Source organism: Neovison vison, chromosome 6 (assembly GCF_020171115.1).
Source record: "Neovison vison isolate M4711 chromosome 6, ASM_NN_V1, whole genome shotgun sequence".
Classification (NCBI taxonomy): Eukaryota; Metazoa; Chordata; class Mammalia; order Carnivora; family Mustelidae; genus Neogale; species Neogale vison.
In genome coordinates, this window is record NC_058096.1 from 2297855 (window position 1) to 2313077 (window position 15223).

The 15223-nt window shown below is 63.9% G+C and overlaps 1 protein-coding gene across 2 annotated transcripts in view; it reads right to left on the reverse strand.

The window, feature by feature from the left end:
- The window catches only part of RRP1 (ribosomal RNA processing 1), a 28902-nt gene extending 14455 nt beyond the window's left edge, over window positions 1–14447 (reverse strand). The window contains exons 1-10 of one of the 2 annotated variants that reach the window (XM_044250808.1): window positions 14007–14447; window positions 13053–13135; window positions 11395–11452; window positions 9721–9806; window positions 8002–8063; window positions 5453–5582; window positions 5298–5362; window positions 4927–5108; window positions 732–814; window positions 44–141 (exon numbers count right to left, since the gene is read on the reverse strand). In XM_044250808.1, the coding sequence (XP_044106743.1) occupies window positions 44–141; window positions 732–814; window positions 4927–5108; window positions 5298–5362; window positions 5453–5582; window positions 8002–8063; window positions 9721–9806; window positions 11395–11452; window positions 13053–13135; window positions 14007–14139 (980 nt within the window). In that variant the 5' untranslated portion in view covers window positions 14140–14447. The remainder of the gene's footprint in view (window positions 1–43; window positions 142–731; window positions 815–4926; window positions 5109–5297; window positions 5363–5452; window positions 5583–8001; window positions 8064–9720; window positions 9807–11394; window positions 11453–13052; window positions 13136–14006) is intronic. The other variant, XM_044250807.1, reaches the window with a different exon arrangement.
- Between the last annotated feature and the right edge of the window lie 776 nt (window positions 14448–15223).

Here is a 15223-nt window from a genome sequence, read left to right on the forward strand (position 1 = left end):
AGGAGAAGGGGAGGGCGTCATCTGCCCCTTCAGGGCAACTTACTTCCGGATCACTTTGTAGAGGCGCTTCCGGTTCTGGGAAGGGGTGCTCTGCTCACTGGCCACCGCGAACAGTCTGCCGGCCACGGCCTCGTAGTCAAACTGCAGCACAGAGACAGACGCCAGTCACCTCCCGGTCCAGGGCCCAGGAACCAGGTGCGGACCAGGTGCAGATCCTCCGATGGGCCCCAAGGACAAGCACAGGCATCCTTCCCTCCCCGAGTCCTCTCTGCACACGCAAACGCTGTGTGCGACACGAGGCAGCGAGTGTGCCCCTGGGGCCACCGCCCCCCTGCGAGAGGACCACCCGGGCCGGGCAGCCTCTGTGACTACACCCTCCGGCAGCCACGTCAAAGCAGGCAGAAAGAAGACGCGTCACGCTCGTTTTGACAGATGTCACTTAAGCCAATACACTTCGTTCTCACTAATTTAACAAGTAACCAACATTGACAGCTTCCCAGCAAGTCGTCTGCTCCTGCTGGGCTCTGACCCTGAGCAGGACCCAAGGCGAACTCCCGGCAATGCTGTCTCCTCTGCCCTGCACCCCACGAGGCAAGCAGAGAGCACACCCGGGCCGCGGAGCAGCAGCGCAGCCCAAGCCCCATCGGCCACCCCCGCCCCGGTTTCAAGGCCTCCCAGCTGCTGCATGGGAGGGGCCAGCGCGCCTGCCCCCGGGGAGCCCAGGCACCCACCTGGAGGACGGGGCCCACGGCGTCCTCACCACCTCCCGGCGGCTCATCGCTCCTGTCGGGGAGTGCAGCCCCACGGGGGGAGCCTGGAACAAAAAGGCCCTCATGAACTCAAGCATGTGTGCCCAGCGTGCACAGCACCGGGCACAAACACCAGGAACCACGAGCCCGTGTGCCGGGGCGCACGACCTGGGCAGAGGCACAGCTGTCGACTGGGGCAGCCTCGAAGAGGGCGAGGAGCCCCTGGAGGAGACGTCCCCGGGCAGGCGGGCCGGAGCCATCGTCCTGACGGTGAAATTAGCAGGCATGACCCGTGGACGTCTCACGAAGCCGCTGTAGGGTCAGAAATTCCAGAACCAAGGAAGAAGGGGAGCCAGGTCCAGCACTGGGCAGGCCGGACCAAGGGGCCACAGAGACAGTGTTTCTGATCATTGAGGGCTCTGCGCCACGGCCTACAGAACGGAGCGGACCACAGGCGGGCGAGTGTGACAGAGAATGAGGACGGCGGGGCCGCAGGCCAGCACTGTGGGCCCGCCAGCAGACTCCTGGATCTGCCTGTCGGGGTGACTCAGGCCGAGGGACAGGACGGGCAAGACGCACAGGATGGAGGGATGAAATGCCAGGAACACAGGGGGCACGGGGGCGGGGGTGCACACAGTCACCTAGAAACACTCCAGCAGGGCTGGAGAAAGGAACCCTTAACTCCATAGGGCCAAATTCTGTAAGAGTTCCGGAATGTTCACTGGGGGAAGGCCAATTTCTTCAAAAAATGGTGCTGGGAAAACCAGAAGGCCACAGGGAGGGGAACGAAACTGGGTCCTTCACCCAAGTACAAGTTCAACCGAAAGGAAATACAAGACCTCTGTGTGAGAACTCAGTAACGCTGTCTTAAAAAAACACAGAGCAGGGGCGCCTGGGTGGCTCAGTCAGTGGAGCGTCTGCCTTCAGCTCAGGTCATGATCCCAGTGTCCTGGGGTCGAGTCCCGCAGCGGCTCCTTGCTCCACGGGGAGCCTACTTCTCCCTCTGCCTCTGCCTGCTGCTCTACCTGACTGTGCTCTCTCTCAAACAAATAAATAAATAAAATTAAAAAACAAAAAAACAAAACACAGAGCAGGGGCACCTGGGTGGCTCAGTGGGTTAAGCCTCTGCCTTCAGCTCAGGTCATGATCTCAGGGTCCTGGGATCCAGCCCCGCATTGGGCTCCCTGCTCAGCGGGAGCCTGCTTCTCCCTCTCTTTCTGTCCCTTCCCTCACTCTGACACAAATAAAATCTTAAAAGAAAAAGAAAAAGCACAAATCAAGACCTTCATGAGACTGGCCGCACCAATGAGCTCTTAGACGGGGCACTGAAGACCCATGGGGCAGGACAACAGACCAACCGCACGTGATGGAAGTTCGCACTCCGTGCACCAACAGCCGCAATGCAGAAGGCCGCCTGCAGAAAGCGGGGAGCTACTTGCCAGCCCCGGACGGACAGGGCTGGAGTGGCCAGAAGGCACAAGCTCCCAGCGCTCCGCAGCACACGACCCCCTGAAAGCAAAGGACTCGAGCGCACAGGTCTCCAGAAAGACGCACAGACGGCTGACGGGCACGTGAAGACACTCCACATCCCCCGTCGGCAGGAACCTCAGGGAGATACCCCCTCCCACCCACGGGGGTGGCTCCTGGCAACGCGACAGGCCGCTGGACCGCCGGACCCCCCGTGTGCTGCGGTGGGACCAGCACAGTGGGAGGCGCCTCAAGAATGTTCAGAATTACACGTGACCGCGCAAGCCTACATCTGGGTACTGGCCCCCAAGAACTGGAAGCCAGGTCCCCAAGAGACACATGCTCGCCCGTGCTCACTGCGTTACTCCCCAGAGCCAAGACACGGCAGCAACCACGGGGGCCCTGATGATCGCGCGGATAAGCACGCGGCCTCACATGTGGTGGGACAGTACCCGATCCCAGAAGGAGAAAACAAACTGGCCCTTGCTGTGACAGGGATGGACCTCGAGGACACCGTGGTCGGTGAGATGAGCCAGCCACAGCACAAACAGCATGCGACCCACTCACGGGAGGGACCCAGGCCAGTCAGACCCACAGGGACAGGGAGGCGAAGGTGGGTGCCAGGCGCTTGGGGACGGGTTGTTGCGGGGAATAGGGTTTCAGTATGGAAAGCTGGAAAGTTCTGGAGGCGAACGGCGGTGGTGGCCGCAGGAGCCTGTGAATGCAGTCAACGCTCAACACGATCAGTACCTCTCCCGCCCCGGGTCAACCCCAGGGAAAGCTCAGTCAAGGTCCCGCGCCCCGCCCCAAGTCAGGAGTGTCCCGGAGCCCGGACCGCTGCCGCAGCTCGTGGGAAGTCTGAGCTCTCGAACCAGCCCTGGGAGTCAGAGCCATCCCGAGCACGGGGATCCTCGTGGACCGCGGGGTCAGACACCCGAGCACCGAGTGCCCCAGAGGCTTGGGGTTTGCCACCTACGCTGCTACAGGAGGGGGACACAGCCCTGTCCCCAAGGCCACATGAGGAAGACGGAAGACACGGAACCAAAGACAGCAGTCTCAAGAGAAGACTCTCAAAGGCCTGGCGGCTGTTTCACCATGACAAAGATTTCTGACGGTGGCGTTAAGACATGGGAGAGCAGCAGCGAAGAGTTCTCGAACGCTGTGGAAAACTGACGGACGGACAGGACCGAGGTGAAGGCAAGAAGGGAGCCCGGCTCTGGCACCATCTGATGACGGTGACTCGGCAGGACTGTTCCTCAGAAATACACGCCGTGAAGAAACGAGAGCCCCGTCTAAGCCAGAGATGGCAAGGGCCTCCTCCAGAGCTCGAAGTGGTTCTGGAAACCTCGGTGGCGGCCATGGAGTGGCCTGGTGGGAAGGACAACCATGGCCGCGGAGGGCATTCCTAGGGGTGAGGCGGCGGCCACGGGGCAGGAACGAACGGAGCTGGAGACGAGGGGCGGCTCCGCGGGGGGCAGAAGTGCCAGGACTCAGGCAGCTGCAACCATCTCCGAACTCTGGACCCGGGAGGAGGGAATTTTGGAGGCAGGGGCTCTGGCCCGTGGTGGCAGAGGCCAGTCCTGTGCCAAACCACGGAACCAAGGTGGCTGCTGCAGCAGACGGTTCTCATCGCCGCCAGGACACAGAGCTGAGCAGGACAGCAGAGCCGGGTGTGGCCACGGGGGTAGGGGGAGCCACAGAGAGGGGCCCACGGGGGATGCCACAGGAGGGAGCCAGGCAAGCCACGGCTTCCAAGAGGCCTGGGCCCTCAGCCACGGCCCGTGGTGGCAGAGCCAAGCTGCAGCGAAGAGGACACATTCTGGAGCGAGAGCAAACGCCTCGAGGACTGATTTGTGACTAAGAGCGCATCAGAGCGTTGGGTTCTGTTCCGCAGACAGCACAGCGTGTTCCCACAGAAGACTAACGTGGGCTTTTCCTGTCCCGCCCGCGCTGATCGCTAAACCAACAGGCTGATCATGAGGCTGAACAAACGTGTCTTAAAAAAAAAAAAAGCTGACGTAGTAAACTGTCCACGATGCGTGTTTTACCGCCAAAGAAAAAAGAGCAGGTGGCAGGGAGAAGTCCCGAAACTGGCGTGCCCGTGCACCCTACAGCTACGGGCCGGGACCCAGTCCGCGGGCCACCTGGGATGAGCCCACGTCCCACAAGGAGCCACGTTAGCATCGAGACTGTCAAGAGCAGCGGGCGCCCGGGCCCTGACCCGAAGGCCTGCAGCGGACACCCCCGTGGCAGGTTTCCCGGACCCACCGCTCCCTCGTTCCCCCCAACCCCCATCAGGCGGACTCCTCTGTGCCGGGGTCGCTCCCAGCACTGGGGACGTAGCTGGGGCCAACAGAACTCCCTGGCCCAGGAGAGCCGACATCCGGCGGGGAGAAAAGGCCAGGAACGAGAAACAATTTATGTCATTTCAAGTGGTTTACGTCACAAAGACACCTAGTGGAGAAACCCAGCAAGGGAGACAGGGTGGACACGGGGAAGTCCAGGTGGGCCTGGTGGAGGGCGGGCACCGGAGTGGAGGGGTGAGTGGGGCAGAGGTGGGGGTGTGGGGGGAACAGTAGGCCGGAGGCCAGCCGGGAGTCAGGACGGCGTCCTGAGAACAGGGCTGGGGGGGCAACCACAGGGACCCCCACAAACACCGAAGCCTGCCGGCCGGAACGCTCACCCCCACCGCGGCTGCGCGGACCCTCACCTGGCTGCACGGACGGCGCATCCCGCTCGCGCTCCTCGTCCTCCGACGTCCCCTCGTCCTCCGACGTCCCCTCGTCCCCCTCCTGCGCATCCAGCTCGTCCAGAAGGTCCTCGATGGCAAACGGGGCCTGTTCCACGATCGCTTCGAAGATGCCCCGAGTGATGTTGTGCAAAACCAGGGAGCTGGGGGGCAGCAGGCGCCGGACGGGCTCGTCAGGCTGGGCGCCTGTCCCCACCCATCCCCACCCCCGCTGCGGCCCCTCCGGTGACCCCGCCACTCTCCCCGGGAGGGAACAGCGACTGCCCACAGGCGGGCACCCTGAGAAGCGGGGGAAAGGGGACCCAGGCCGGAGGAGGCCCCCCGCCACTCACTCCTGAGTGCGAGCAGCGATGGCGCAGAAGGGCTCGATGAACTTGAGGTTCTGGTCCGCCGTCAGCTACGGAGAAAGGAAGGGGCGGCTGCCTCGGTCCCCTGTGTGGGAGCCCAGAGAAGGGGTCGGCCACCGCCGGCAGCCCACTGGCCTCACCTCAGCGGCGCCCACTTTGCTCAGCTCCTCCAGGAAGATCTCCAGGAAGTGGCTCTTCACCCCACTGGGGGCCTGGCTGTCGGGGTGCAGGATCTCCGTCGTCAGCAGCTCCAGCAGCTGCTCGATCTGCCTGAGGACGGAAAGCGGCCAGTGCGCAGGCGACCCCGCCGGCGAGGAGCCCGCACAGCAATGCCATCCCGGGCCAGCGCCCCGCCTCCCGGCTCGCCAGCTTCCCCACCTCCACGGGAGGTGGCCTGGTGACCTGGGTGCATTCCAGCACAGAGGACTCCTAAGCCCGGACTCAGGACCACCGCCGGCAGCACAAGCGTGGTGAGACCACGCCTCCGCTCTAAGGGCCAGGCGTGTACACGTCACACACGGCCACACACGCCTCCCCTTCTGTGCACGGACCCCAAGTGTAAGGGCAAAGGCCTGGTGTGACAAGAGACTACACCACAGCATCTTGCATCGCCCTGTCCTCACGGGAACTGCCCAGGAGGGCACACCGGGGCAGAGGAAAGGCGAGGCACGGAGACGGGGGAGAGCCGCATTCCCAGTCCCACGGCAGAGTATGTGGCCCCGGGCCGGCCACATCTGCCAGCCACATCTGCTGTCCCCAAGCACGCTGGTGTCCGTGGTCTCAGAGGCCTGGGGCTCCTGGGTCAGAGAGCTCTGGCGACCAGTCTTTGCTGATCTACATGCCGGGGGGTGCTGAGTAACACACCTGAACCGGAGAACACAGTGGTGTGTAACGAGCCGAGGGGGGAACACAGGACAGCACTGGGGCTTCACCCCCCGGAGCAGAAGGGAGGATGCCGTCTGCGGCTCAGGAAAGGGGAGCCCTCCTCCCAGGCCAGTGACACCAGCCAACGCTGAGCAGCCAAGCAGGGCTGGCCGGCTGCGCAGGAACAGGGACCGGCTATGGGAACAGACACCTGCTTCGAAGGGCTCATCGGAGACTCTCGGGCTCTCCCAAAGGCTCACTCTGCACCTCTTACCAGCAGTGAGAACAAGACCACTCTTTAAGAACAAACCGAAAGAGTTAACAGAAATAAAACATCCCTTCGGCTTCCGGTTCTGCTCATGCACGAGCCACCCGTAGGGACCGAATCCTACATCCTGAGACAGTGAGACCCCCGGGGCTCGGCACCTCACGGGAATGAAAGGGTGAAAATCCGGCACCAGCAGGGGCACCCTTGCCCGAAAAAGTCATTTGTAGTAATTCTAAACTCCAAAGACCCCAGGGAACTACAGGCTGCTCCTGCCGATCTGCTCCACACAGGAAGAAGTGGGCCGGGGCAAATAGGTCACCCTGCTCTCCCGGAGGCCCTGGGCCGGCGCTCCTGTCCACGGACTGGAAACAAACTGGTCGAGCGCACCGGCCTCATTACAAAGCCACTCCAAACATGCCGTTCCCAAGTCTGTCTCCCCTTGCCCCCCCGCAAGAGCACGCAGCGGGCACGGACACGAGGGAAGCCACAGCAGCCTGCGAGTGTCTGCCCCGACGCCGATGCCGCACAGAGCACGGCGCGTCCCCGAGATCTCTGTCCGTGGGGCTCGCGTCCTCCTCCTACGTCTTACGGAAGTTTTCTCAGTTCCTTCTACTGGGAACGTGTCACTCTCGTAATGAGAAAAAAAAACGAAAAAGATGAAGCTTTAAACTAAACAAAGGGGCGCCTGGGTAGCTCAGGGGGTTAAAGCCTCTGCCTTCGGCTCGGGTCATGATCCCGGAGTCCTGGGATCGAGCCCCGCATGGGGCTCTCTGCTTGGCAGGGAGCCTGCTTCCTCCTCTGTCCCTGCCTGCCTCTCTGCCTACCTGTGATCTGTCAAATGAATAAATAAAATCTTAAAAAATAAGTAAATAAAATAAAATAAATTAAAAAAACTTCAAAACATGAACTCAAAAACCCGTTTGGTGCGGCGGCTCTCGGGCCACCTCCCAGACGCGGAGAGGCCGGCTGCCACCACGGGGAGCCTCGGCTCAGCCGGCCCTGCCCCAGCGGGCTCCCCGGAGGGTAGAGGAAGAGCTCGGGCTCAGCACAGCCCTGCCAGCCCAGGGCCAGGGGAAGCCCAAGGCTGGCCAAAAACACAAGCCTCATGGTCTGGGGGACACGGGCTGCCCCGCCACAAGCAACAAGTCTGAACGTGTTTCTAGAACCAAGGCACACGCCACTGGCGACGGATCAGAATACGCCACGTTACACCAAAACAAACAAACAAACAAACAACAACAACAACAAAAAAGAGTACCTCAGCTCTACGTGAAAAACATTTATATACTGAAAAACAAAACCGTAATAACGAGAAAACTCGGTTTGGATTCACAGAACTTACCATCAAGGCTGAAAACGTTCATTTGTGTAAATAGACACACTAAACCGTAATTCTGAAAATGCCTTCACTTCAGGCACCATCGGGTCCCCGTTACCGCGAAGACGGCCTCTCCTCGGCGAGGGACTGAGGGAGAAGCACGTGAGCCCAGCCCCCAGCCCCCAGACGCGCTCGCCAGCGAGAAGAGGCCGCGCTCGGGTCGGGCCGCGAGTACCAACCTTTCTTCCCACCCGCGCGTCTTCAGGGCCTTCAAGGACTCGTTCAGGACCATCCGCATGAGCTGTGGTGTGAATGGAGACCTCGTTAGCAGGGCGCAGCCCGACCTCCCCAGAGCCCCCCGGGCTCCCGGTCATCTCTGTGGCCCCGAGCGCACGGCAGGCCCCCAAGAGCTGTTGGCAGAGGGGACACCGAGTCCAGAGAAGGGTCGCTGCCCCCAGGCTGGGGTGCGCCCGCCTTCCAAGAGCACCAGGACTCGGGGCTCACAGCAGACACTGCGGGGAGCAACCGCGGTCACAAATGAAAGCCAAGTGCAACGTCGTCACTTCAGGAGTGCGAACAGGGAACAAAGAGCCCGTCCCCGCGAGGAGGCTGAGGTCCTGGGGAAAGGCGCCCCTGAGCTTTCTGACGGACTTCTCTCCCCAACAGACAGCGAACATGTCTGCTTCCTCTCTCATCCCCAGAGGTGAAAGTCGCCCCTTTCAAAGCTCACCCTTCACGACAAATCCTGACCCCTGCCCCACGATGCCCCACTGCCCCTTGACCACGGCTCTCGGCTTATGCAGCCGGTTTTCCTTCCGTCCCGATGAGAAGCCATACACGCAGCGGGGTCGCGAGTGTGAAGGGACAGAGGACGCATGTGGGGATGGTTTCCTGGCCGTCAGATGTGCCCCGGGACACGAGGGACCCCGGTGGCACCACTCCCAGCGGCTCAGCCGCCAGAGGCTTGGCCTCTCCAGCAGGCTGTGCTGGCGGGTGCGGTCCCACAGGCCCCCAACAACAGCCCTCCTCTCACGCACACAGCAACGGCACCTCACGGAGACTCCTACGTCTGTAAACCCGCACCGTGTGGCCGTGCCCAGCCCGGCCCCTGCCCCCGGCCCCAGAGGCTTCAGCATCCCTCCCCTCCAGAGCTCCACGCCTCACCCACTAGCTGGCGCTCACCAGACATCTGAGACACGCAGTGTCCACAGAACCCCGGGCCACGTCTGGGCGGGGAGCCGAGCCCAGCGGCAGGTCGCGAGTAACTGCGGCCCCCAAGGCGCCATCCCCGGTGAGGCCCAACCCACGGCCCGCTGAGCCACCCGCTCGCAGACAGCGAGCCCCAGCGAACACGCTGCGGGAGCCCCAGCGAACACGCTGCGGGAACAGGGGGCTGTTCACGTGCGGGTGGGGATCCGGAGTCTCCGAGTCTCAGGGCCACGCAGCACCCTGAACTCTCGGGAGTGCGGCGGCAGAAAGGAAAGGGGATTCTGCACGCCACGGCTCTGCCAACCATCCCCACGCAGCAGAAAGCACCTTCCCACCAGTGCGCCCACAATGGATGAGGGCCTACGGCTGGGGCACGAGCTCCCGGCAGGTCTGCTGGCACGCACGGGCTCGTGGCTTCTCCAGCAGGAGGCAAGCCTGCAGCCCCGGTCCTCCCCAGGTGGGCAGCTTTGACCCTCCTCCTCCGAACCCGAACCTGTGCCACTGAAGTCCTGAGCTCTCTGCCTGCTCACCTACCCTCGGAGATGGGGCACATGCCGGGCAACCCAAGCCCTGCGCGCCCGCCACAGCCTGCGCTCCCCTCGTAGGCCATGAGACGGAAGGGTCAGTCCCCAGGAGGGCCGCCCTGCTACGGCAGGAGAGGCCCAGAGGCCGCAGCACTCAGGGCTATGCCCCAGCTCCCCCAGCCCCGCCGGGTCCCCGGGGCCCAGCAGCGGAGCACAGCCCCTCACCATGTAGAACTTGTCCAGGCGCAGTCTGTCGATGCCCGTCCACTCGCGGTTCATGGTCTGCCAGAACGTCCGCAGGAACAGGTGCTCTGAAGGAGAAAAGGCCAGAGAGAATCACGGGGGGATGTGGAAGTTGCCCTGGGAAGCGAGGGGAGAGGGCACGGAGAAAGCTGCTCAGGACATCCCGGGGGGCCAGCCTCTGGGGTCCTCAGTCCAGTCTGTCGCACTCAGAAGAGCCGTTACAAACGAGGCACAGAGATGAGACTGGGGGAACCTCAGAAAGAAAAGCCAAGCCCAGCTCCGCCCTCCACCTTGGCGCCCCCAGAGAACGGGCGTGGAGCCGGCACAGCCAGCGGCACAAGCAGCTGTTGCTCAGACCCCGCCTGACCCCCATGGGTCAGCTCTTCCCCTACAAGGGGTGGGGGACCCTGCCGGACGCCCATGGGCCGGCTCTTCCCCCTCCTGGCTCGGCTGGGACCCCTGCCCGACCCCTATACTGGGCACTCAATCAGGCACAAACGCTCCCAATAACAGGAGGTCAGACACACGGTGCTCCAGGCTAACCTGTGTCCCCCAAATTCATGTCAAAGCCCCAACCCCGGGTCCTCGAATAAGACTTTATTTCAAAATAAAGTCTTCAAAAAAGTGAATTAAGATAAAATGAGGTCACCAGTGTGGACCTGACACCGTGACTAGTGTCCTTCTAAGAAGAGATGGGGACACAGACACGCACACAGGAACAAGCCAGGACACCGGAGAAGACGGCGCCTGCACACCCAGGACAGGGGCCTTGGGGAACCAGCCCTGCCCACGCCTTGCCCTCGGGAAAGAAACGGGGCCTCTCTGATCCGTAACAAGTTTCTCCAACAGCCCAGGGCTGGTCAGACGGTGCGATCACGGGCAGGGAGTCCAGGACCCATTCAACCGCTAGCGCGTCGTCGTTTGTGCCGGCCGTTTGCTGAGCACAGAAACTCTTCCGCAGGCTCTCACAAGGGGAACGCTACGGCGGACGGACCCCCACTGACGACTCAGATGCCAGCGACGCACTCCCCAACCGAGACCCTAGTCACTGTCTCTCACCGTGACTACTCTGCCTACTAACCACAGCTAAACCAAACCCACCCACCAGGCCTAACCACGGGCCCCACCGGCAACAGCCACAGCCATCTATGCCGAGGCGTGGGCCCCCCGGCTGTCCCCCACCCGAAGCGTCAGAGGGAGGTGCCCGGGCTCCACCCCACGAAGCTTAATTCAACTGGACCAGAGTCTGATATCAAGATGCCTACAGATGCCCAAGGGACAAGAGCGGGCAGACAGCAGGGCTGAGGGCTACGAATCTTGGGGAGGACAAAAACACGGAGGGGTCAGGGAAGCGTTCACAGGGAACGCCGCCACCACGACTTGGTCCAGCAACTCAACAACACTGCACGAGATGTCCACCTGCATTTTAAAAACTAGATCCTGGCCCTTCAGCCTCGAGCTGGGTCCACGCGAGATAAACAATTCGATGCGGCCAGACACGTGGAACAGGGTTCCGCCGGTCAGCGCCAGTGATGCCAGCCAGGAAAGGGACCTCGGCTTGCCCCTCGCCTTAGAACGCAAGCCTTCCGTGTCTGGTAGCCAACTCTGGGCAGCTCTGCCCCTCCCAAAGGGTCTCCCCGGGGCCAGGGTACTCACGTGCCTCTGTCGTCTGAAAGGCATGCAGGAGCTGGGAAATGGTCCTCCCTAGTTCCTCCTGGGTAGAGAACAGCAAACACACACGTGCATAAGAGAAAAGAGCAACAGTCTCTGACCCCGAGGACGTGTGGGCTCACAAGCAGCAGCAGGGACAGACAGACACCCGCGCTCCCCCCGTGCTCCCCGCCCCTGCACTCACGCACACGAGACCCAGCTCCTGCCGGCCTCGCAACCCCACGTGCCTCAGGTCTGCAAGCTGCACTGTTGGGAGAGGCCTCCTCCTGCAGCCGGAGCAGCCAGCGGCTCCCCACAACCACGGGCAGCTGCTGCCCCCACGCCCGAGGCCTGGAGCCATAGCTCGAGGGAGGGCCAGTCGAAGGAGGGCCCAGGAGAGATGGGGTCACCTGAACAGCCGGAAGAAACTGGACCCCTAGAAACTACTCGCCCCCTGCCTTTGTCATTGTCACTGCGTTGCTGTGCAGAGCGTCCCTTAGGGCACTAAACAGACCATCCCAGAGCCACCTTTTAGTGCCCACGGAGTACAGCACAGGACTCTGCGCTTCACAAGTACCGTCCCGGGGCACCAGGGTGGCTCCGTGGGTTAAGCCTCTGCCTTTGGCTCAGGTCAGGGACTTAGGGTCCTGGGATCGGGTCCCGCATCGGGCTCTCTGCTCAGCGGGGAGTCCGCTTCCCACCCCACCCTCTCTGCTTGCTTCTCTGCCTACTTGTGATCTCTCTCTGTCAAATAAATAAATAAAATCTTTAAAAAAAAATAAAACAAAAGTACCCTCACCACCCACATGATTTCGAAAAAGTAAACAATTCATTCTGAGAACACACTTTGAAAAAGGCCAGCATTCGGGGCACCTGGGTGGCTCAGGACGCTGGGCGTCTGACTCTCAGATTTGGCTCAGGTCATGGTCTCAGGGTCGTGAGACTGAGCCCTGTGACAGGCTCCACGCTGTGCAGAGTCGGACTGGGATTCTCTCTCTCTCCCCTGCCCCCGGCCCCATCCCAATGCACACACACTCCCTAAATCTTAAAAAAAAAAAAAAAAGAAGAAGAAAACTGGCATCTTGGGCAGTGACACAGCCCTGTGTAAGACCGTGTCCCAGCGGGTGCCTGACAGCACACACCGGTCCAAACCACAGAACGCACACACTCAGGGTGACCCCACACACCCACTATGGACTCTGGGGGTCGGTCTGTGCCAGGCAGGTTCATCACCTATAACGGACGCACGGCTCTGGGTGGGGGGTGCTGTGCACGTGTGGACGAAAGGGCCGTACAAGAGCTTTCTGTACCTTCCTCTCAATTTTGTTGTGAGCCTAGAAATACTCTAAAAAATACTCTAGTTTTTAGAAAATTAAAAAAAAAAAAAAACCCTCACATGAGAAACCCTTTTCTCAGCAGACTTGGGTTCTGTCCCTCCGTGCCCCTCATTTTGGCGCTGGGACAACACGCGTCCGGACGGTGCGCCCTCAGCAGCACCCCCAGCAGCACCCCCTACACTCCAACCATGGCCCGGCCCTCTGACCGCAAAGTGTCAAAGCTGTAACACTCAGTGCCTTTGGCTGCGCTGGAAAGAGGGTCAGCCACGGCCCCTCTGTCCTGCAGGGACGATGGGGCTCCAGCGGCTCCCCCCTCCGCACACTCACCTGCAGGAGCGGCTTGTCCTGCATCCACATGCAGTAAAACAGTCCCTTCCAGACCTTCAGCAGCTCGTCGTGCGTGAAACCACCTGCGGCGGCACCAGCAACACTCAGGCCAAGCGCACCCAACTGTCAGGGCCACACTGCGCGGCCTTAGCTCACTGCTCCACCGGGAAGCACAGCGGGCAACCCCCACCCGCCCCACGGCCTGGGGCTCTAAGTACCCCCGTAACGGCCGTTTCACGGTTCAGCAAACACCCGAGTATCCGGACCCGGGGCCCATGGGCCCGCGCCGACGCCGGACACGGCGTGGTCTCCTGCGGACAACTCGTTCCGCTTGACGCGCGGGGGCTCGTGCCCTGTCCGCGCCTCGCCTCCAACTCCGAAGGGGAAACTTAACCCCCGCAGACGGCAGGGCGCGCGACATACAAGGGCACCGGGCGCAGGGGGCTCCCGCGGCGGCCGTTCCCGGACTTCAGCACCGGGAGCGGAGCCCGCGGGGGGCTCCTCCCGCCGGCTGGGGCGACCGCCAGCGCTTCGGACTCAGGCGGCCGGTGGGTCTCACGACTGCGCTGCTAACGGCCGCCCTCGCGGGGCCGCCCTGCCGGGGCCGCGTCAAGTGCCCCGTCCACCGGAGGCTGCGCGGGGTCCGCCGCCGCCCGACTCGGACCGCCACCCGGAAGTGCAGGAGGCCGCTCCGGGAGAGCAAACGGCGGGCAGCGGCGCAGGCGGGGTCTGGGGTCCGGGGAGGCCGCCGGCTCCCGGGCGCGGCGCCAGGGGCTCGCCGGGCAGGAAACCGGGCTGCGACAGGCTCCCCCGCAGGCCCCGCGCGCGCGGCCCTGGCCACGTGCGCGGCCCACGTGGTTCCCAGGCTCCCGCGCCCCCGCCCCCGTCAGGCCGCCCCCGTCCGGCCGCCCCGCGCCCCCCGCCCGGCCTCGGCCCACCCAGCCCCGCGCCAACCTGCGGCCCGCTGAGTCCTGGCGACGATGTACTTCCGGAGCTTCTTCACCGCCCGGTCCCGGGTCACCTGCTCGTTTCCCGCCAGGCGCTGGGCCAGCTGGATCTCGGGTGGGAGCTGCACGCGCGGAACCATGGTGAACGCCGCGGACCCCCGGTCCGCCGCCACCCCTTCTTTCCACCCGGGCGCGCGTGCGACGTCACACGACAGCGCCGGTCTGGCGTGGGCGGGCGCATGACGTCACGGAGCGCGCCGGTTCCGCTCGGGGCCGCGTGACGTCACACGGCCGCGACGGCCTCTCCCGGGTCGCCTGCACTGCCGCCTAGCGGTCGGGCCGCGCAATGCCGGCGTCGCCCGCCGGGCGGGGTGTGGGTTCGCTCGGACGCTCGGGATTAAAGGGACGCCCCGGACCGTAGTTCGGCGCGGCCGCTGTGGGCGGCGACAGCCGACAGGCAGGCCCCGCCGGAGGGGGAAGGGCGGCCGGGCCGGTGCTCCCGGAGGGTCGGACTCGCGCGGCCGGGCCGGGAGGCGCCGGACGAGCCCAGTAACGGCCTCACGGGGGCCCGGGAGCGCCGGGAGCGGCTGCGGAGCGAGAGCGGCCGGAGCTCGCTTCGGTGCCGGCCCCGGCCTGAGCCGCGCACCCGCCGCCGGCAGCCGGACGCCGAGAGCTTCCCGGGGAGCGCGGCGGGGCCCTGCCGGGACGGGCGCGCGGGCGGCGCGGGCAGGGGACGGGGACGCGCGGCGGGGACGCGCCCTCGGGCTTCTCCGCGCGGCCGGTGGAGCGCCCGGTCGTGGTCCGTGTCTCGGGGGAGGAAGTGCGATAAGGGGAGCCGGGGCGCCCGCGGTGATGAAAGGCCACCGGCCACCGGCCACGGCGCAGAGAGGCCCGAAGCCGCGCCTCTGGGTCCCGGGACAGTCCGCGGGACGGCGGGGGCGGGGCGGGCCGCGACCCCAGGGCTTGCGGGGCCCGGGCGCGCACGGAGCGCCGGAAGGTCCCGCAGACGACGCGCGGGCCGCGGTGCGGGCCGGTGCGGCTTTCCCGGCGGGGGCAGCGCTGTGGGCGCGCGGGGCAGCAGAGCCGCCCTGCAGCGGGCTGCGCGTCGGGGGCCGGGGACCGCCGCGGGCCCTCCTGTGCCCGGGGACTCCTGCTGATCTGTTAAAGCCAAGGAAACGCTTCTGAGTGAGTGAGGCGAGGACGGGCTTCCAGAAGCTTCTCCCG